At 44.0% G+C, this 22,266-nt stretch overlaps 1 protein-coding gene across 1 annotated transcript; it reads left to right on the top strand.

Moving 5' to 3' along the window:
- The first annotated feature begins 11,715 nt into the window (after positions 1-11,715).
- LOC130913091 (protamine-like protein) lies at positions 11,716-14,352 on the top strand. Its single transcript, XM_057831404.1, has 2 exons — positions 11,716-11,761; positions 13,664-14,352. The coding sequence occupies exons 1-2, from the start codon at positions 11,716-11,718 to the stop codon at positions 14,350-14,352; spliced, it is 735 nt and encodes a 244-aa protein (XP_057687387.1).
- Positions 14,353-22,266: the final 7,914 nt, after the last annotated feature.

Genomic DNA, 22,266 nt, shown 5'->3' with positions numbered 1-22,266 from the left:
CCTTATTAAGTGAGACACTATTATAGTGGAAGATTTTGGTAGCAACTTGTGGTTCCTGTTTATTTTTTTTAGACATTGACACCTTTTTAAAACGATATCTCAATTCTTGGCAGGAACATATCGACCTTTTGTGATACAAAGTATCACGATATATCACCATTTCGATATTTTGTCACACCCCTACCTCTACACGACGCCACGTTACCTTCTCGGCCATGATGGGTTAAATATTGCTGCGCGGATGAGCTGCCATGACGTCTCGTACAGAAAATTCAAACGATTTTTTGTTTTTTGTTTTTATCAAATGAACTTTAGTCCCACGAGTGTAATTTAAACAGGTTTGGATGCAATGTATCTTGGTAAGCAATATTTTTTTCCCAAACCGACTAATAGAAGCACACTTCAAACATAAATATTGAAATTTGATCTAATCCGATATGTGAGAAATCCGGCTTTTTGCAGATGTGTTTAAAAAGGACCAATTAAAATATAATGAAAATTGTTTTTGTCTCTTTATGCAAAGTGTTTTGCGCACCAGCCAAATCATCTACGAAGTGTGTGTGTTGGCGCAATGGAATCCCGCATTTAAATAATAGACATAATTGGTGAATCATTTTCATTCAAACGTGCAAAGAAATAATTTATAGATCTGTTTATTTCTTGTACTCTTGCAATCGCATTTATTTATGTTTTCCATTACAAGTGTTTCATAAAATATTTCAAATATTGGTATAGGCAACTAAATAACGGTATAATAATACTACACTTTAAACTTGAAATTTTCTAAATGCATTTAGAAACTCTTTACTTTATATACATATTTACTTTACTCTCATGGAGTAAACACGCAATACTGAAACGTGCACATTATTGTACATTTTTATTGTAAATTACTTGCTTTGGGCTTAAAAAAAAATGCCAAGCTTGCAAAATATACAGATCTAGATCTCGAGCTGCAATCACACAGATGACGTTTTCGTTGTAATCGCTTTGCTTCGCTAGAATCTGTGACGTATTTCTTTTGAATACAGCAACCCTAGTCCGTCGGAAAAGGCGGGGATGAGCTAAAATGACATTGAGCGCCGGTATATATCAGACAGATGACAGCACTGTATGTCGTAATGATGACGATGATCTCAAATCACCTCAAATCACTCGTCACCGGCGCCCCTTGCGTAATTGCGCATCACGCTTTGACCCCAAAGCTTGAATGTCTTTAAAATATGTACGTACAGAGCGCTTAAATCCCCGCAAGTCGTCCTTTTTTCAAATCCATCCAACGGCTTTTCTAGTTTGACTTAAAGGAGTGTTTACCGGGAGAAATTTGAGAGGTTAGGTATGGTCTCGGAGCTCACCATCCGAGTTAGACGTGATGAAGATTTGAAATATCTGCACATGTGTAGAGACGAAAGTCAGACTCACAACTCTTCCCTGACCTCGCTCAACCCGAGTCAGGAAAAGAGAGCACCAATGTCACTCAGACGCCAAACCCCGAGGAGGAGATCCAGGAAGAGGGGGGGCGCCCCGCTGTCCAACCTCATCATGAACAGCATCTCCACCTACGGGGGTCCCTCCGGCGTATCCATGGTCAGCCTCAAGAGGGTCCTAAAATCCAATGGCTACGACGTGGGGCGCAATAAAGGGCGGCTACGCCTAGCGCTACGCAAACTTGTGTCAAGAAGGTACCTCCTGAGAGGCACAGGCACGGCGGGGCGCGGTCTGTTCCGGCTAAACCACTACCGCCGCCGATACTGGATGAAGAGAGGACGGAGGATTAAAGTGGGAATCAGAAAGAGGAGACGGAGAAGATACGGACGGAGGCGGTGGAGGAGGCGAAGGAGGATGAGATCCCTGGGAAGAAGGAGGAGGACAATGTCCGCGAGAAGGAGGAGAAGGAGGAGAAGGATGTCTTTGAGGAGAAGAAGGAGACGAAGGATGTCAGTTTGGAGGAGGAGGATGAGAAAGAGGAGGAGGTATTCTTTGAGGAGAAGGAGGAGGAAGAGGTATTCTATGAGGAGAAGGAGGAGGAGAAGGAGGAGGTATTCTATGAGGTGGAGAAGGAGGAGAAGACAGCGGTATTCTATGAGGAGGAGGAGAAGAAGGCGAAGGAGGAGGTATTCTATGAGGAGGAGGAGAAGAAGGAGGTATGTTAGGAGGAGAGGCAGGTATTCTCTTAGGAGAAGGAGGAGGAGACGAAGGAGGTATTCTTTTAGGAGAAGGAGGAGGAGAAGAAGGTATTCTTTTAGGAGGAGGAGGAGGAGACGGAGGAGGTCCTACAGGAGAAGAAGGAGAAGGAGAAGAAGGTCCTACAGGAGAAGAAGGAGAAGGAGAAGGAGGAGGAGGTCCTACAGGAGGAGGAGGAGAAGGAGGAGGTATTCCTACAGGAGAAGGAGAAGAAGGAGAAGGTCCTACAGGAGACGGAGGAGAAGGAGGAGGAGGTCCTATAGGAGGAGAAGAAGGAGGAGGAGGTCTTGGAGGAGAAGGAGGAGGAGGAGGAGGTCTTGGAGGAGAAGGAGAAGAAGGAGGAGGAGGTCTTGGAGGAGAAGGAGGAGAAGGAGAAGGTATTCTGGCAGGAGGAGGAGAAGGAGGAGAAGGAGGAGGTATTCTGGGAGGAGGAGGAGGAGAAGAAGAAGGAGGAGGTATTCTAGGAGGAGGAGGAGAAGGAGGTATTCAAGGTGGAGGAGGAGGAGGAGAAGAAGAAGGAGGTATTCCAGGAGGAGGAGAAGGCGTAGAAGAAGATATTCCGGGAGGAGGAGAAGGCGTAGAAGAAGATATTCCGGGAGGAGGAGAAGGCGGAGGAGAAGGTACTCCGGGAGGAGGAGAAGGCGAAGGAGAAGGTATCCCAGGAGGAGAAGGCGAAGAAGGTACGGGAGAAGAAGGCGGAGGAGAGGCAGGAGGAGGAGGAGGAGGTACAGACGCAGGAGAAGTCGTTCACGATGAGCTGAAGGAGGAGGAGGAGGCCGAAGTGGAGTACATTCAAAAGCTCATGGATGGAATTCCTTTATTTAATAATTACCATTTTTCTTTTTTTCCTTCAACATGTTACCTCTAAATTTGCTGTGGCTATCATTATATATCATTATTTAGCTTTTACTATATGTAACCCCTTTGACATAGCATGTGATCAATAAAACTGGAGAAAACCAACATTTACGAGTGTCAACACAATCTTCATTACACCTTAAGCAACCAGAATTTAGAATTTTCCAGCCATATTTTAGACTACTCTTTGTGAACAAACTACTCTCTAACTGTCCGTTAATGCTTTGCACTCAGCTTTTTTGACCATATTTAGCTGTTTTATGGATTATCCAGAATTGAGCACAAAATCAGCCCTCAAAATTTTGATTTCCTGCTCTATCTTCTTCATAAATGGCTAATAAATGACAAAGGCTTCATTAGCTCATGTTTCAAATTGATGGAATATTTTTTTATTACACAATTATGTTATCGCGGCATCAAGGTTGCAGCCTTGCAGGTAAAAGTTTGTTCTCGTAGTCAGCAGAGAGTGGGCGGATTCACCAGGATGGTATGGAGTGGGAGCTGCTAACCTGAAAGACAGGCTTACCATTCATTTGCCACCCCAGTTGGCACCATTAAAAAAAAAAAAACTGGTCATTTTGGCATTTCTGAGTGTAATATACAACTGCAGTGAACGCAGCAGATTAGCTGTGGCCTTTAAGACAGAGGTGGACAGATCGGTCCTCAAGGGCCATGGTGGGTCCTGGTCTTTGTTCCATTTGATCCAGCACAGACAGGTTAACCAATGAGGTTTCTGCTCAAATAAGAACCTGTGATCAACCGATTGTGCTCACAAGACCCCAGATTGGTGAAAATTTTCCTCTTGATGGGTTGGAAGGGAAACACGCACCCACTGCGGCCGATTGTAGAATATTTTGCCCACCCCTGCTCAAGGACCTAGAGTCCAATTGACTGTTGAGGTGATGCAGATAGCAAATTATATATTTTTTAAAAAGCAAGGGTATAAGGGTAAAATTTATTTGGAACCATGCCAGGATGTTTTTAATGAGCTGAAACAATAAAAGCTTTGCATTTAGATAAATTTGTGAAACATTTTGCTGAAGAACAAGGCGACATGCCGTCGAATTCAACTGTTATAGACAACTGATATAGACACCTTAACGCTGTTCTCCTCGGTGTTTCCCTTTACAAACCATTGAAATGATGGCAAATGCTATAATTTTCCATTGTGTATATAAGACCTCAATTGTAAGTGTAACTAGTTCACGCAGGCCTGTTGTGTGCGTCGTGTAGGAAACCTCCCTCCTGATGCCTTCAAGAGAGGGTGCTGGTGACCAGAGATGCCAGCCTGGGCTCTCAGCCTAGCGGTACGCTTGCGCTCCAGCCGTGCTGGGTTCGGGTCCTGACCTTGACGACGGGGACGGATCGCATTATATGGCACAGTTCCATGCAGACAGGTGTTCGGCCATTCCTTACTACGCGGCGAAACGTCCTAAACAATGCTCAGGGCGCTTGCGCATGCATTCACACGCATGCGCACATCGGTTAGAGGCGGCGATTACTCACTATTTTTGTTTTTATTTAGTTATTTAGAACCTTTTCACAGCCTCAAAGATACTTTTTGCATGTATTACCCTCTCATACTTTTAACCATTGTGTTTTTTTGTGTTAGCTTTGAAGCAGTTGACCACATTAGTCATGTAGCGTGTTTAAATCGTCCTTATTTGATATAACTACATTTAAGTATTTTCTGCAGGCATTTTTTTAGTACCTTATTCCTGTATGCATCTAAACAAAACAAGTTTAGAGCGCACGGTAGTACTTTAGGTGTCAAATTCGACTAATGTAGACGTTTCGCCGATGTAGGATATTTTGGTAGAACACCGGTTACATAAGGAAGTCGGGATCCTTATAATAATAGTAATTATCCAAAAATGTCAGTTGAGCCTTTTTGTAGTGTTTACACATACAGTTTCTTAGCAAACGGATTCAGTATGTTTGTACATCTGCCATATGTTGACACTAGGGGTGTAAAATGTAATCAATGTGGAGTGACAAAAATAAGTATTTGAACACCCTGCGATTTCGCAAGTTCTCCCACTTAGAAATGATGGGTTGGTTTGAAATGTTCATTGTAGGTGTTTTTCCACTGTGAGAGACATTCTAAAAAAATATCCCGAAATCACAGTGGATGATTTTTTTAACCATTTAGTTGGATTATACTGCTGCAAATAAGTATTTGAATACCTGAGAGAAATCAGTGTTAATATTTGGTACAGTAGCTTTTGATTACAATTACAGAGGTCAAACGTTTCCTGTAACTTTTCACCAGGTTTGTACAGACAGCAGCAAGGATTTTGCACCACTGCTCCACACAGATCGTTTCTAGATCAATCAGGTTTCTGGGCTATCAGTGAGACATATGGAGTTTGAGCTTCCCCCAAAGATTTTCTGTTGGGTTTGGAGACAGGCTAGGCCCCTCCAGAACCTTGACATGCTTTTTACGAAGCCACTCCTTGGTAATTCTGGCTGTCTGCTTAAGGCCATTGTCATGTTGAAAGACCCGGTCACGACCCATTTTCAATGCTCTAACTGAAGGAAAGCAATTATTCTCCAAAATCTCACAATACATGGCCCAGGTAATCCTGTCCTTAATACAGTGTGGTCGTCCAGTCCCATGTGCAGAAAAACACCCTGAAAGCATGATGCTACCACCTCCATGGTTCACAGTAGGGATGGTGTTCTTGGGATGCTACTCATCATTCTTACAATATGACACAATGAGTGAAATTAAGATAAAAAAGTTACATTTTAATCTTATATGACCTGATGACTTTCTCCTGTGACTCCTCTGGATCATCTAAATGGACATTAGCAAACTGACAACCGGCCAGGACATGTGCTGGTTTCCTTCCGTTCCATGATCGATTTAAAAACATTAAGTCTTAATGTATAACTAGCAGTAACCTTGGAAATGGTGGTCCCAGCATTTTTCAGGTTCCAATGGCGGATCTTATATCACCAAGCTGCTTGGCAATTGCCCCACAACCCTTTCCAGCCTTGTAGAGTGCTACGATTCTGTCTCTGGTGCCTTTGGACAGCTCTTTGGTCTTGACCGTGTTAGGAATTGGAGTCTTCCTGACTGTATGGGGTGGACATGTGTTTATTTTCAGCTAACTGTCTCAAATAGGTAAAAAAGGCACACTCAAGAAGTGTACCTCCACTCCACTTATTCGTTGGACTTTTTAAAGGCGACTAACAAGTCTTTGAGGCTCACAATTCTAGTAATAGGTGTTCAAATACTTATTTGCAGCAGTATGAACCAAATAAATTGTTAAAAAAAACATACACTATGATTTCTGGATTTTTTTATTTCTTTAGATTGTCTCTCACAGTGGACAAGCACCTACCATGAGAATTTCAAACCCACCAAGTAGGAGAACTTGCAAAATCGCATGGTGTTCAAATATTTGATTTCCTCACTCTACATGAATGTGTTAAGCACAATTGAGCCTAAATCGATTAAAATAAAAAACGATTATAATGTCAATATCCCGTTTTGTTGAATATTTTTCATCAACACAAATGTCGTACACATCAAAACTGATTAGTATATCTTTGTTGCTCTCGGTAAATTAGAACAGCTTGCGTTAAATGTGTTCATAATTTCGTATAAATTGATCGAAGACCCTTGAGTCGAATGTTTGCAGAATATCGCGATTTTCTGAAGAATCGATAATGTATTACACTATCATGAAATATTTGCCAGCCCTCAAAAAGTTCCTTCCCCACTTTTGCCACTCCATAAATATTATTCTAGATCCGCCCCTTATGCAAATAAGTAAAGAAAAAAAAATACTTGTGAAATTCTGATTACACTGCTGGCCAAAAATATTGGCACCCCTGCAATTCTGTCAGATAATGCTCAATTTCTCCCAGAAAATGATTGCAATTACAAATGCTTTGGTAGTACCATATTTTCCGGACTATAAGTCGCAGTTTTATCATAGTTTGGCTGGGGGTGCGACTTATACTCAGCAGCTTATGTGTGAAATTATTAACACATTCTGATATCATCTCACATGGTATTTTGGTGTTTTGGAGTGACACTGATGGTTTGGTAAACTTGTTAGCATTTTCTTTATGCTATACTGTAGTTATCTGAATAACTCTTAATAGCTATAGCCATGTTCGCGTTCTGCCTTTGACAATGTGTGTTCAATTGTTTTATCAACTTTTTTATATTGAAATGCATGCTTTTAGTTTGTGGCGCTTTCACACCCAAGTGGGGGCGCACTCGCACTTGTTTACGCAAAGAAGAGCGCTCACACGCCAGAAGAAGACGGACAGCTATGCAGCGTCTCAAAGCAAGTGGGCGAGAGAGAAAGACACGGCTGCGAACCTACGTTCATTGTTTATTCTTGTAAAATATCTCTACAGAGGCAACGCCTGTGTATATCATCTTTTCTGTTGTCGTGTGTTTCCCACCCGCGATCGGACACTTCGAGCCAGTTGTGTGGTTGTTTGAACAATGTGCTAATGTTAGCGAACGCATGCTAACCGTTTGTGTCATGCTGTAATAGCACCTAATTATCATTTATTTACGTTGATGCGAACCTGTTTGGTATCGAGGACGAAATTGATTCAGCACATTATACGGACATCCGGCATCGTCATTTGGGAGTTTAGCTCGCTGTAAAGCCAGGACCGAGCCGTAGCGTCCTGGTGAGGACAGTATATTCGCATTTTGTTGTTCATGCATCATGTAACATCATACTGTACACTTATTCAGCATGTTGTTCTCTATTGCATTTTTATATTAAATTGCCTTTCAAGATGGCATATCTGTTCTATGTGTTGGATTTTATCAAGTAAATTTCCCCCAAAAATGCGACTTATACTCCGGTGCGACTTATATATGTTTTTTCCCTCTTCGTTGGACATTTTATGGCTGATGCGACTTATACTCACGTGTGACTTATAGTCCAAAAAATACGGTAATATCTTTATTTATTTAGCTGCAATGAAAAAAACACAAAAGAGAATAGGAGGGAAAAAATCATTATCATTTTACAAAAAACTCCAAAAATGGGCTGGACAAAAGTATTGGCACCCTTTAAAAAAAAATCATGTGATGCTTCTCTAATTTGTGTAATTAACAGCACCTTTTATGTTCCACATTTAAGTAACAGGTGCTGTTACTTAACTGTGGCACATAACAGGTGGTGGCAATAACTAAAACACACATCCAGCCAGTTAAAATGGATTAAAGTTGACACAACCTGTGTCCTTGTGTGTACCACACTGAGCATGGAGAAATGAAAGAAAACTAAATAACTGTCTGAGGACTTGAGAAGCAAAATTGTGAGGAAGCATGGGCAATCTCAAGGCTACAAGTCCATCTCCAAAGACCTGAATGTTCCTACTGTGTGCAGTGTCACCAGCTAGTGTAAAGCCCATGGCACTGTGGCTAACCTCCCTAGATGTGGACGGAAAAGACAAATTGATGAGAGATTTTAACGAAAGATTGTGCAGATGGTGGATAAAGAACCTTGACTAACATCCAAACAAGTTCAAGCTATCCCGCAGTCCGAGGGTACAACAGTGTCAACCCATATTATCCGTCGGCGTCTGAATGAAAAGGGACTCTATGGTAGGATACCTGGGAAGACCCCACTTCTGAGCCAGTGACATAAAAAAGCCAGGCTGGAATTTGCCTAAACTTACCCTGAGAAAGCCAAAAACGTTTTGGAAGAATGTTCTATGGTCAGGTGAGACAAAAGTAGAGCTTTTGGGGAAAAGGCATCAACATACAGTTTACAGGAAAAAACCAAGGCCTTCAAAGAAAGAAACACGGTCCACACAGTTAAACATGGCGGAGTTTCCCTGATGTTTTGATGTTTCTTTGCTGCCTCTGGCACTGGACTGCTTGACCGTGTGCATGGCATTATGAAGTCTGAAGACTACCAATAAACTTATAATAATAATAATAATTTAGGGCCCAGTGTGAGAAAGCTGGGTCTCCCTCAGAGGTCATGGGTCTTCCAGCAGGACAATGACCCAAAACACACTTCAAAAGCATTAGAAAATGGTTTAAGAGAAAGCACTGGAGACTTATAAAGTGGTCAGAAACTGCGGTTGTTCGCAGTTATTTTGTCTAAAAGTTGTGCCAGCAAGTATTAGGCTGAGGGTGCCAATACTTTTGTCCAGCTCATTTTTGGAATTTTGTGTAAAATGTAGGGCTGTCAAAATTATCGCGTTAACGGGCGTTAATTAATTTTTTTAATTAATCACGTTAAAATATTTGACGCAATTAACGCACATGTCCCGCTCAGACAGTATTCTGCCTTTTGGTAAGTTTTACAGCAAGGTTTTTTGTGCTGTCTAACAGCGAACTCTTGTGGTCGCTTTGCGATATGGTTTATTGCTTTCTTGCCAGTTCAATATGGCTGCATGACATCTCGTGCTGACGCCTACGTTGTAATGTTGTACTTATTTGATCCTTGGACAAGATTTGTCCGTAAGTATGGTTGTTGTAAAGAATGTACATGTTTTGTTAGTAAGCGAAATGTTATATTTTTTGTATGAGACGCTTTTTGTTTATGTTTAGTGAACCTGTATAGCGTGCTAAGCTAACGTTGTTGCTAATGCAATGCTTGTGTACTTTTTTTTTGTAGTTTCACTACGGTCTAAAGAGGACAAAAGTTTGAGGCCATTTTGTTAATAAATTAGATGAAAAATGAAGAAGTCTGATTATTAAGGCGTCGTTCACTAGCTGTCTAGCTTTGGAAAAAGTAGACGCTTCGGAGTGAGGACAGCATAGACAGATTTAAATGACAGTAGAGTGAAATGCCCACTACAGTCCTTATGTACCGTATGTTGAATGTATATATCCATCTTGTGTCTTATCTTTCCATTCCAACAATTCATTTTACAGAATATATATATTTAATTTACAGAAGAATATGGCATATTTTATAGATGGTTTGAATTGCGATTAATTGCGATTAATTACGATTAATTAATTTTTAAGCTGTAATTAACTCGATTAAAAATTTTAATCGTTTGACAGCCCTAGTAAAATAATGATTTAATTTTTTTTTTCTCCGGGGTGCCAATACTTTTGACCAGCAGTATATATGCATAAAGGGGCTTCATGAGGTAGTGAGACATCTAAATTGAAATATTGATGTGAGGACAAAAATTGCTTGACCCATTCTTTTGGAAAACTGATGATGTCAAGTCCACCATATCATGTGACTGACTGCTTTCTTCTACCATGATGAAAAGGTAATGGTAACAGAGTTGTGTGAATGTTGTTGGACACATTCCATTTACAGTGTATCACAAAAGTGAGTACACCCCTCGCATTTCTGCAGATATTTAAGTATATCTTTTCATGGGACAGCACTGACAAAATGACACTTTGACACAATGAAAAGTAGTCTGTGTGCAGCTTATATAATAGAGCTAATTTATTTTCCCCTCAAAATAACTCAAAATATAGCCATTAATATCTAAACACTTTGCAACAAAAGTGAGTACACCTCTATGAAAAAACGTACATCCCTAAATGTCCAAATTGGGTACTGCTTGTCATGTTCCCTCCAAAATGTCATGTGACTCATTACAAGAGTGCTATCAGCATTGCTGCGGAGATTGAAGAGGTGGGGGGTCAGCCTGTTAGTGCTCAGACCATACGCCGCACTCTACATCAAATTGGTGTGCATGGCTGTCACCCCAGGAGGAAGCCTCTTCTGAAGACGGTACACAAAAAAGCCCGCAAACAGTTTGCTGATGAGATGTCAACAAAGCAAACAACGGATTATTGGAACCATGTCCTATGGTCTGATGAGATAGGCCGGCTTTCTTGTGTACTTTCTTGTGTCTTGTTTTTTCTTGACTTTTTTGCCAAAATCATCAATTTTAAAACAATAAAAGGCTTGAACTACAGGGTGTCCATAAAGTCTCTTTACCATTTAAAAATGTATTAAAAATGCAATTGATTAGATATTTTATTCAGATTTGTTCTATTGTATTCAGTGTTTATTTTTTTTTTTTTAATTACACTGTGTCTCATTGTTTATTGAAACAAAATCGGATAGGAAGACTCAGCAAAACTACAGAACTAAGTATGGAAGAGATCCACCATCATGTCCGTCAATTCGTGCATGGCACAAGAAATTTATGGTGATTTATGGTTAGATAAAAAGAGTGGGCAAACAAGAACATCTAATTAAAACATCGAACGTGTAAGACAATCCTTTTCTCGTTCTCCCACAACGTCCATCCGTACTGCTGCCAAAAATTTACAGCTACCGTGTTCAACAGTGCACAAGGTCCTACACAAGAACTTTCGATCTTACGCTTACAAACATTTTTCTTCATGGAGACATCAATTTCTGCAAATGTTTACCTTGACCTTTTAACTGAATATGTGGCACCCCAACTGAATGACCTTCAACCAACCATCATTTTTCAGCAATGTGCACCACCACATTGGGGGCAGCATGTTCGTGGGTTCCTCAATCAAACATTTCCAGATCGATGGATTGGAAATGATGTGCTAATTCCTTGGCCGCCACGTTCACCAGGTATTACTCCCCTGGACTTCTTTCTATGGGGCTATGTTAAAGATATCGTGTATCGAACAAAGATCAGGGACATTACTGACCTTAAGTGAAGGATTACTGATGCCATTGCCACAATTGATGAGGCCATGCTACAGCGAACATGACAGAAATCGAGTACCGTCTTGATGTGCTTCGTGCAACTAATGGTGCCCATGTAGAAGTGTATTAAAAGAGGTAAAAAAAAAAAACTTCAATTAACGCTGAATACAATAGAACAAAGCTCAATAAAATATCTAATCAATTGCATTTTTAATACATTTTTGAAATGGTAAAGAGACATTATGGACAGCCTGTACTTCAGTTCTGTGTAATGAATCTAAAATATATGAAAGTCTAATGTTTATCAGTATATTACAGAAAATAATGAACTTTATCACAATATGCTAATTTTTTTAGAAAGACTAGTTCATATATTTTAATAAAACACTAAATTAGGGGGGCTTAAGAATATTTTAGGGAGGGCTTCAACTGTCTAGAGTTACTTTAGATTTCATTGGCCCCCAATAATGCTCTAATGAAGTCCAAAGTCTGGCCCGGTGACCAAATGCGGCCCGTGGTCAAGTTTCATCCGGCCCCCAGCATCTGTCATAAAATCAATAACGTCTGGCCCACACACAGACTTAATAAATTGGTCAGCATACTGCTATCAGCATATGAAGTATCTTACACACTAAATGCTGCTACTCATTTACCCACGAAAAGGCAGCAGCACTCTAAGCAACATTACCCTGTGTGGCCCTTTACTCCCAATTATCTAAAATAGCGACAATCAACAACAACAAAAAGTTGACTGCGACGGCCGACGGTTCAAGAATAGGTGGAAATTGGACTATTTCTTCACTAAAATACACAACAACTGTCTACCTCATTTGCGAAAAGACAGTCGTTGTCTTTAAGAGTTCAATGTGAGGCGATATTACCGAACAAGACACGCTGACATGTACGACAAGATTACAGGGAAGATACGTAGCGAGCTTGAAGCTAGTTTAATTTTACAGCAGCAGTATTTTGGAAGAGCCCGAGAGTCGAAAGACAAGACCACAAAGGATAGTTACGAGATTGTTGAAATTATTCATTTAAAAAATAATAAAGCAAATGTGACACACAGAATGGCTTGGAACATTTGCTTAACTATATTGTTCAACATAAAGGACGTCAGCCAAGGTCGGCCCCGCAAATTTTTACCACACCAAATCTGGCCCCCTTTGCAAAAAGTTCGGACACCCCTGCTCTAATGTTTATATAATCATAACGTTACCATAATATATTTATATTTAATTTGAATCCTTTTCTGACATTTATACAGTATAGTGATTAAAAAAAAAATCACAATTATTATTATAAATATTTTTTAACACATTTTGGGTAATGTAGGCCAAAGATTTTACCAAATGTTATTATACATACCAGGCCAGATCTTTATGAGGTTAAGAAAAAAATGCATGGATGATTTAAAATATCTATTTATTAAGTTAACCTTTCAACCTATATAAATAAGTTGCGTTATATTACACGGTACTGCCGTCAATTCAGCCCTCCACAATCAAATCAATTACCTCTCATGACAACTTATAATTTCATTCAATATTTATTGAACAATACAAAATACAGTATCTACAAATCACCAAGTTTACATGATATCAAATATCTGTACATCAGTTATATGATTACTACCTTCTTATATTGAGACATGGACACCTCTAATGACAACTGATGAATTCAATGTGTAATGATGACGTAAAGGTGATGCGTCACGTGTGCGCGTAGCGTAACTACGCCTAACACTTTGTACTAAAGCCTCCAAACTCTCTCAGACTTTCACGTACAGAGAGAAAATAAGCCCAACAAACATTATGAAATGCTTTTTTTCAAATGCATTCCATAGCTCACGAGGACGTTTTAAAGGAGAGTATAGCAGGAGCTGCAGAGACGCGCTTCGTTGCGGTTTTGCAGCTGACTTAAAAAAGAAAAAGAAAAAAAAAAAATTCAAAAGATTTAATAGAGACATCTCTCTCTCAATATTATTATTTGTATCTGAGCATACTTAGTTGGAACGAAGGCACATTCTACAATGTCGATATCACTTGGGGCCACGTCTCCAAGGAAACAGAGGAAGAAGACCGGCCCCACGGTGTCCATCCTCATCCTAAATGCCATCTCTTCCTACGACGCTCCACGCGGCGTGTCACTTGTGGCCCTTAAGAAGGTGCTGAAAGCTCACGGCTACGATGTCGCCCGGAACCGAGCCCGTATTCGCCTCGCTTTGCGCAGAATGGTGGCCAAAAAAGTCATCGTGCGCACGCGTGGCAAAGGGGTTTCCGGTTCCTTCAAGCTCAACCCCAGACCGCCCAGTGGTCGCAGAAGGCGGGCTAACAAGGGGGGAGGGAGAAACAAGAGACGGAGGAGGAAGGGGAAGAGGAGGAAGTCCCAGGCGAGGAGAGCAAGGAGGAGGCGCTCCAGGAGGGGGCGCTCCAGGAGAGGGCGCCCAAGAAGGGGGCACTCCAGAAGGGGGGGATCCAAGCGTGGGCGATCCAGGAGGGGGCGTTCCAGGAGGCCGCACTCCAGGAGAAGACGCAGGAGGGCCACCCCTGCCAGGAAAAAGTCGACCAGGAGGAGGACTAGAAGGGCTCCGAGAAGGAAGACTCCTCAAAAAACCAGGAGGGTCCAAAGCAGGAGGACCAAGCCCGCCAAGATGTACAGGAGAAGGGGGAGGAGGAGGAGCGGAAGGTATTATTAATGATCCGCGGCCTTCGTGGAATCCCAACAACCACATGGACCATGTATTTAAGAACCTATAGTGTCTATGCTATCTTTCTGTAATCGGAATTCATAATCCTGCTGACTGTTGCAGCACTTCCTTTCCTAAATGTCCATGTTTTCAATCAAAATAAAGTCATTTACACAGACTTGAATTCCTTGACCCAACTGAGTTTTATTTACCTTGTGGTGATTTCCTGAGGGATATTTGAAAAGCAGCAGACAAAACAACTTTTGAGGGTGTAAAACAGTAAGTAACTAAAACATTTTGTACATACGCGGAGATTAAGGGGGATGCGGGGGTTTAGGGTATAGCCTCCCAGCCCCTTGTGGCCGAAAATGTCATTGCATGTAATTGACTTCCCATGACAGTATATGAATTTAAAATTAAGACTTTGTCTATAAAAAGTTATAAAGCAATAGAACAAACTACAAAAATGAATGAAATGAACAAAAAAAATATTATCATGGGTCAAAATTATTTTTCAAACACCATGTGACTAGCATCTTAGAGACGGTCATTTGCTTTACTTAGCCCACCCAAAAAAACCTGAGGACAGAACAGGCAAGATGGATATATGTAATTTTTTCAAACCTAAGCTTTCAAAAGTGACAACAACTACTGAGCGAGAACCAAGGATTGAAGATGTGGACCATGAAACGCCAGAGAGCTCCGCCAAAATGGTGAGCTGAGTTTCAGTTTGCCCCTCTAAAGACATTAATTGTACAACAGAGCCTCCACCGGACATACCATATTTAATGGACGACGATCATGGCCAAAAGCATAGCTGTCCTAAGCAGCCTGATATAGAATTCCCCTAAAAAATGATGTGAACCAAAAAAAAAAACCCCCGCTCATTTTCAACGTATTATAATAAATGTTCGTAGCTGGAATATTCAGCCAAAAAGGATGCGGCGTTTACTTCTCCACGAGGTAAGACAGAAAAACGCGCGCGCTCACACACGCACTCACACACAGCTGGGATTCCTGTATGTACGGGCATGAGCTAAGCTACTATCCGAGCATATATCTTTTAAGTTAATTTCATTGCTGACACAGCGTTTCGAGGTCATCAACATGTTTTGCCCCCCGCCTGCCGCAAAAGTCAAACTCCGCCTATGATTTTGTAGCAGGTTTTATATTGTGGAAACTGGACAACACCCTGGAAAATGTGGCTAAAAGTCAGTTTTTTCATAAACAGGTTTGTCATCATTTCGGACAAAAAATATTCTAAATTACACTCTCAAAACCCTTCGATATAATTGCATTTACATTGTTGTACATACACCGAAATATTTGAAAGGCAACATTCTTCATGACTTCTATTCCACGGTCAATTTTATAAGTGTACTTTGTATTTACAGTTTTTTGTGTTCACTGGTCACTGAGAGAAGCCATAACCATGATGTGACCCACGAGGACATTAAAGTGCTTATCATATTATTATTATTGTTATTATTATTATATTATAAAGCTTTATCAGGGAAAGTAAATCACCATTGATACATTTAGAAAATTGGATATGGATGTATTGAGAAGAAAATATACAGACTCAACGGTCCAGACAAGAGTAAGACAATAGATACAAAAGATATAAAGACACAGACGAACCATGCACAACATATTCACAATGAAAAATAAAATAAAATGACTTAAATTTTTTTTTTTTTTTTTTAAAGATGACCTAAACAGGTATTTAAAAAAAAAAAAAAAAAAGTCATTGACCTCAAATGAGACTATTGTACATAAGCGGAGTTTAAGAGGGTGCCAGAAAAGTGTTACGGCTCACTCACCTTCACCTCCTCCCACTCCTCACTGACTCTGCTGTGCACACCTGTCATCAATCTCCACACCTGCCTCCACTTCACAATCAACAGCCTGCCACTACAAAAGACCAGTCTGCACGTCATTCAACGCCAGAGCTTCACCTAACCTCACAGCAACTCCAAGCCATCCCAGCCTTTCCAGCACTGCCAGAAAATCTACAGAGCCACAGCTTCTCACCGGTTTTCCCTCTTTTTTGTGTTCAATAAATACGCCCTCGGGCTGCTTCTGTTAACTGACTTCTCACTGCTGCGCTTTTGGGTCACATCCTCCAGCCAACATAACAGTAAGCTCTGGCCAAAAGACCCAGCCAGCATGTCGCAGTCAGGAAGACCCACGACCCCCGACCCGCATCGGACCCAGGACAGGCTGCTGGCGCAACATTCTCACCAGCTATCTGAGGCAGCTGCTCTTTTTTCTGGATTGAGGGAGGAGGTCCGGGCGGTGTCAGGTCTTCAACAGGCGCAGGCATCCGAACAACAGGCCCAGGTTAGCCAACTCACCCTTTTGGTTCAGACTCTCACCGACCGTGTTGCTGCTCTCAGCGCCCAGATTTCTCCCCCTTCGGGACCACCAGCCACGGTTCCTCCGCCTGACACACCCTCTGCCCGTGAGCCCCACCTCGTTGCCCCGGCCCTGTATGATGGCTCTTTCACACTCTGCCGCGAGTTCCTGATGCAGTGTGAGTATGTGTTCGAGCTACAACCAAGCATGTATTCCACTGCCGCAGCTCGCATAGCCTACATTGCTAACCTGACCACAGGGCAAGCCCGTCGTTGGGTTATGGCTAGTCGAGAGGGCTCCGCACCTTATATGCAGGATTACGCTGCATTTATCAAGGAATTCAAGATGGTTTTTGATCATGAGGTCCCTGGGCAGGATGCTGATTCTGTCCTTTCTACCCTTGAGCAGGGTTCTCTCTCAGTAGCAGAGTACGCCACAGAATTCCGTATCCTCGCTGCACGCTGCCGATGGAATGCGCCCGCTTTATTCAGCGCGTTCCGAAGAGGCCTGGCGGAGTCCATAAAGGACGCCTTGGTGGGTAGAGAAAGGCCTACCTCCTTGAACCAGCTCATCACCCTCTCCATATCCCTTGACGAGCGTCACCGTGAGCGCAAACGAGAGAGGGCTCACCAGTGTCGTGCTGCAAACAAGCTACGTCCGTCACCACCAGTGAGTCAGAACCAGTTTTCTCATCTCTTCCCTGCATCCTCACAGCCTATTAGTGAGGAGGAGCCCATGCAGTTGGGAAGGGCCCGTTTAACTCCAGCGGAACGTGAACACCGGAGACTACAGGGGCTCTGCATGTACTGCGCTAGCTCGACGCACTCGGTTGACACATGTCCAAGCCTGTCTTCCAGGGCTCCCTCGGCTCGAACCCCAAAAGACAAGGCTCACTCGGTCGGGGGTTCCGTGTGAGCCGCTTGTCTAACCCCCACTCAAGTAGAGCCAGATTTCTCGTCACCCTCGCCTGGCAAGAGCGAACACTGTCCATCCCAGCGCTGATCGATTCAGGTGCCGATGAAACTTTTATTGACCGTTCTTATGCTCTAGAGGTTGGACTCCCTATCACACCCCTGGAGGAGTCTCTCTCAGCGTTCGCTTTGGATGGTCGTCCCATGAGTCCCATTACTCATCGGTGTGAGACTCTCACGCTCACTGTCTCAGGTAATCACGTGGAGAGAATCCGCCCCTACGTTATTGCCTCACCTGATGCGCCTTTCATCCTGGGCAGACCTTGGTTGGAACTCCACACACCGCATGTCTGTTGGCGTTCTGGCCGCATTCTAAGCTGGAGTATTTCATGCCATGCCCGTTGCCTTCGGTCCGCTCAGACACCTTCCTTAGCCGAACGACCCAGCCCTGCTCCACCTGACCTCACCAAGGTTCCTTCTGAATACCATGACCTAGGTGAGGCCTTCAGTAGGGAGCGGGCTTGCACCCTTCCTCCGCACCGACCCTACGACTGTGCCATCGAGCTCCGTCCTGGTGCAGAACTTCCCTCCAGTCGCCTGTACAACCTGTCTCCACCTGAGAAAGCAGCTATGGACAGTTACATTAATGGGTGCCTAGCTGAAGGACTCATACGCCCATCAACATCACCAGTGGCGGCCGGTTTCTTCTTCGTCAAGAAGAAGGGCGGGGATCTGAGGCCATGCATCGATTACAGACAGCTCAACAACATCACTATCAAGAACAAGTATCCACTTCCCCTCATGAGCTCAAATTTCGAACCCCTCGTCGGTGCTACCGTGTTTACCAAGTTGGACCTTCGGAATGCATACCACCTTGTCCGCATCCGGAAAGGTGATGAATGGAAGACAGCCTTTAAGACCCCCCGTGGGCACTATGAATACCTGGTTATGCCCTTTGGCCTCACCAATGCCCCTGCTGTCTTCCAGGCACTTATGAATGACGTACTCAGGGACATGTTGGATGTATTTGTGGTCCTGTACCTGGATGACATCCTGGTGTTCTCCCGGAGTCTTGAGGAGCATGTGCAACACGTCCGCTTGGTCATCCAGCGCCTTTTAGAGAACAGGCTTTTTATCAAGGCTGAAAAATGCGTTTTTCACGCTCCCTCCGTGGAATTCCTTGGGCACATTGTGGAGGGTGGCTGCATCCGTCCTGACCCCCGCAAGATACAAGCTATCCTCAATTGGCCCCGACCAACAACCCGCAAACAGCTCCAGGGGTTCCTAGGCTTTGCTAACTTTTATCGCCGTTTCATTCGGAACTACAGCCGCTTAGCCGCCCCCCTCACTGGTCTCACCTCCACTCTACGCCCCTATATCTGGTCACCAGCAGCCGATGCCGCCTTTTCTGTCCTCAAGGAACATTTCACGACCGCCCCCGTCCTTCTCCATCCTGACCCTTCCAGGCCGTTCATAGTCGAGGTGGATGCTTCAGATGTGGGTATAGGGGCAGTCTTGTCCCAGCGTTCAGTGGAGGACCAGAAGCTGCACCCCTGTGCCTTCTTCTCCCGCCGTTTGCAGCCGGCGGAGGTGAATTATGATATCGGGAATAGGGAGCTGCTTGCTGTTGTAGCTGCCTTCGAAGAGTGGCGCCACTGGCTAGAGGGCAGCGTGGAGCCCGTTGTTGTCTGGTCGGATCATAAGAACCTGACTTTCATCCGGGCTGCCAAACGCCTTAGCTCCCGCCAGGCACGGTGGGCACAATTCCTGGACCGTTTCAATTACACCCTTACTTACCGACCTGGTTCCAGCAACACCAAGGCTGATGCGTTGTCACGTCTCCATGCTCCCGAGGAGTCCTCTGCTGAACCTGTGCCCATCGTTCCAACTTCTCGGGTTATAGGAGTAGTGACCCTGGACATTGAAGCCCAGGTTGAGCGGGCCCAACAGACTGAGCCCCGGCCCGGCAACTGTCCCCCCAACCGTCTCTTTGTACCTGACTCGATGCGTTCCCAGGTGCTTCTATGGGGCCATACCAGCCAGTTTGCTTGCCATCCCGGGTACCAACGTACCCTCTCCTTCCTTAGCCGGCGGTTTTGGTGGCCGACGATGAGGGTGGACGTCCGGGAGTTCGTGGCTGCGTGTGACACTTGCTGTAGGGCCAAGGCGTCTCATCGGCCACCAGCTGGGCTTCTATGTCCTCTTCCAGTGCCCAATCGTCCTTGGTCTCATATTGCCGTTGACTTTGTGTCTGGTTTTCCATCTTCCCAGGGGAATACTGTCGTTCTCACGGTGGTGGACCGGTTTTCCAAGGCGGTGCATCTGGTGGCGTTGCCTAAACTCCCTACCTCTGCTGAGACGGCCGAACTCCTGACCCAGCATGTTTTCCGGCTCCATGGGTTGCCCTGTGACATCGTTTCGGACCGGGGGCCCCAATTTACATCTCAGGTCTGGCGTGCCTTCTGTAAAGGTATTGGGGCCACTGTTAGCCTTTCTTCTGGGTATCACCCTCAGACCAACGGACAGGCTGAACGGACCAACCAGAGCCTAGAGTCCGCCCTCCGTTGCGTGTCTGCTCTCCACCCGACCTCCTGGAGCAAGGATTTGCCTTGGGTGGAATACTCACTAAATGCCCTGTCCTGCTCCGCCACCGGCAGGTCCCCGTTCGAGGCCTCCCTGGGATACCAACCTCCCTTGTTTTCCGTCCAGGAGACCGAAGCCTCAGTCCCCTCTGTCCAGGCCCATCTGCGCCGTTGCCAACGGGTGTGGAAGGAGGTTCGCTCTGCCTTGCTGCGTACCAACGTGCGCTCCTGCCGTGGGGCCAACCGTCGCCGTACTCCTGCCCCGGTGTATCAGCCTGGTCAACGGGTCTACCTCTCCTCTGCCGACTTGCCGCTCCAAGTCTCATCCAAGAAGCTGGCTCCGCGGTATGTTGGCCCTTTCTCGATTGACAGCGTTCTGAGCCCCGCAGCTGTTCGTCTCAAGCTTCCTGCCTCCATGAAACATGTGCATCCAGTTTTTCATGTCTCAAAGATCAAGCCTGTCTCTGCAAGCCCTTTGATGCCCTCTGCCCCAGCTCCGCCGCCGCCACAGTTAGTGGACGGACATCCCCAATGGAAGGTCCGGCGTCTGCTAAAGGTCCGGCGCCGCGGTCGGGGTTTTCAATACCTGGCAGACTGGGAAGGTTACGGCCCAGAGGAACGTTGCTGGATCTCAAAGCAGCTCATCATGTGTCCCTCTCTCCTTCGGGACTTCTACAAGGCCAATCCTGATGCCCCTGGACGGCCGCCTGGGGGCGCCCCTCGGGGAGGGGGTACTGTTACGGCTCACTCACCTTCACCTCCTCCCACTCCTCACTGACTCTGCTGTGCACACCTGTCATCAATCTCCACACCTGCCTCCACTTCACAATCAACAGCCTGCCACTACAAAAGACCAGTCTGCACGTCATTCAACGCCAGAGCTTCACCTAACCTCACAGCAACTCCAAGCCATCCCAGCCTTTCCAGCACTGCCAGAAAATCTACAGAGCCACAGCTTCTCACCGGTTTTCCCTCTTTTTTGTGTTCAATAAATACGCCCTCGGGCTGCTTCTGTTAACTGACTTCTCACTGCTGCGCTTTTGGGTCACATCCTCCAGCCAACATAACAAAAAGTGTCAATGCATGTAATTGACTTTCCTATATGATTTTAAAATTAAGAAATTTCAGGTAAAATTTTGTCTATAAAAGTTGTAAAGCAATAAAACAAACAACATCAATTAATGAAATGAACCCAAAAAATTTATGGGTCAAAATTATTTTTTTTTCGAATAGATCATGTGACTATTGTAATGATATGAGCAAATCGTATCTGCATGTTCGATTAGTAATGTCTGCTCGTCACAGCACATGGAAGTCAGAGATACGCAGTGAGCTCGAGACAGCAGATACAATGTCCGCCAGTGGACAGTTAATGTTAATGATGCCTCTCTTCTGTTCTGTAGCTAAAGATCTGTCAGTAAAAAACGGCAAATCTTTCAGTAAGTTGTCTTATTCAAGAAACCCAGAAATACAAAGTAACACAACTAGCACCTTAGACGATTATTTGCTTTGCTTAGCCAAAACCACCTGAGGAACAAAGAGGCAAGATGGATATACGTAATTTTTTCAAACCTAAGCTTTCAAAAGCGACAACAACTACTGAGCAGGAACCAAGGATTGAAAATGTAGACCATGAAACGCCAGAGAGCACCGCCAAAATGGTGAGCGAAGTTTCAATTTGCCCCACTAAAGATCCTAATTGTACAACAAATTTTGCACCCGTATAATATTTTACTCCCAAAGCTGTTGTGGTGGTGAATACGCCCTCTTTTACATTCAACTGGATTCTCAATGTTATCCACAGGTGCTAAATAAACAAGTAACATCGTAAACATACATGTTCCACACGAATATGGCGTAAATTAATGCTTAACCACACGGCGAAGACATAAACAGTGAGAGAACGGCGTGCCGTTATTGTGTGCAGCTAAAATGGCAGAATGTGTCTGAGGAGAACTTTTCTAGGTCCATGATCAAAAGTAAGTAAATATTCCTTTTTTTAAAGAAAGTTTGTAATGTTTGCTTTGTAGCCGCTGCATTCACGGCCATTTTTAACACAAAGTTGCAATTTC

The sequence above is a fragment of the Corythoichthys intestinalis genome, chromosome 3 (assembly GCF_030265065.1).
Source record: "Corythoichthys intestinalis isolate RoL2023-P3 chromosome 3, ASM3026506v1, whole genome shotgun sequence".
NCBI classification, from domain to species: domain Eukaryota; kingdom Metazoa; phylum Chordata; class Actinopteri; order Syngnathiformes; family Syngnathidae; genus Corythoichthys; species Corythoichthys intestinalis.
Note: the sequence above shows the minus strand (reverse complement) of the source record. Positions and strands in the feature narration are given on the sequence as shown.

Bases quoted from the DNA above. Each gene is read 5' to 3' on its own strand.
- LOC130913091 (XM_057831404.1), top strand. From the start codon at position 11,716: ATGACAGAAATCGAGTACCGTCTTGATGTGCTTCGTGCAACTAATG. The intron at 11,762-13,663 runs GTGCCCATGTAG...GAGCATACTTAG, and splicing joins TGTGCTTCGTGCAACTAATG to TTGGAACGAAGGCACATTCT.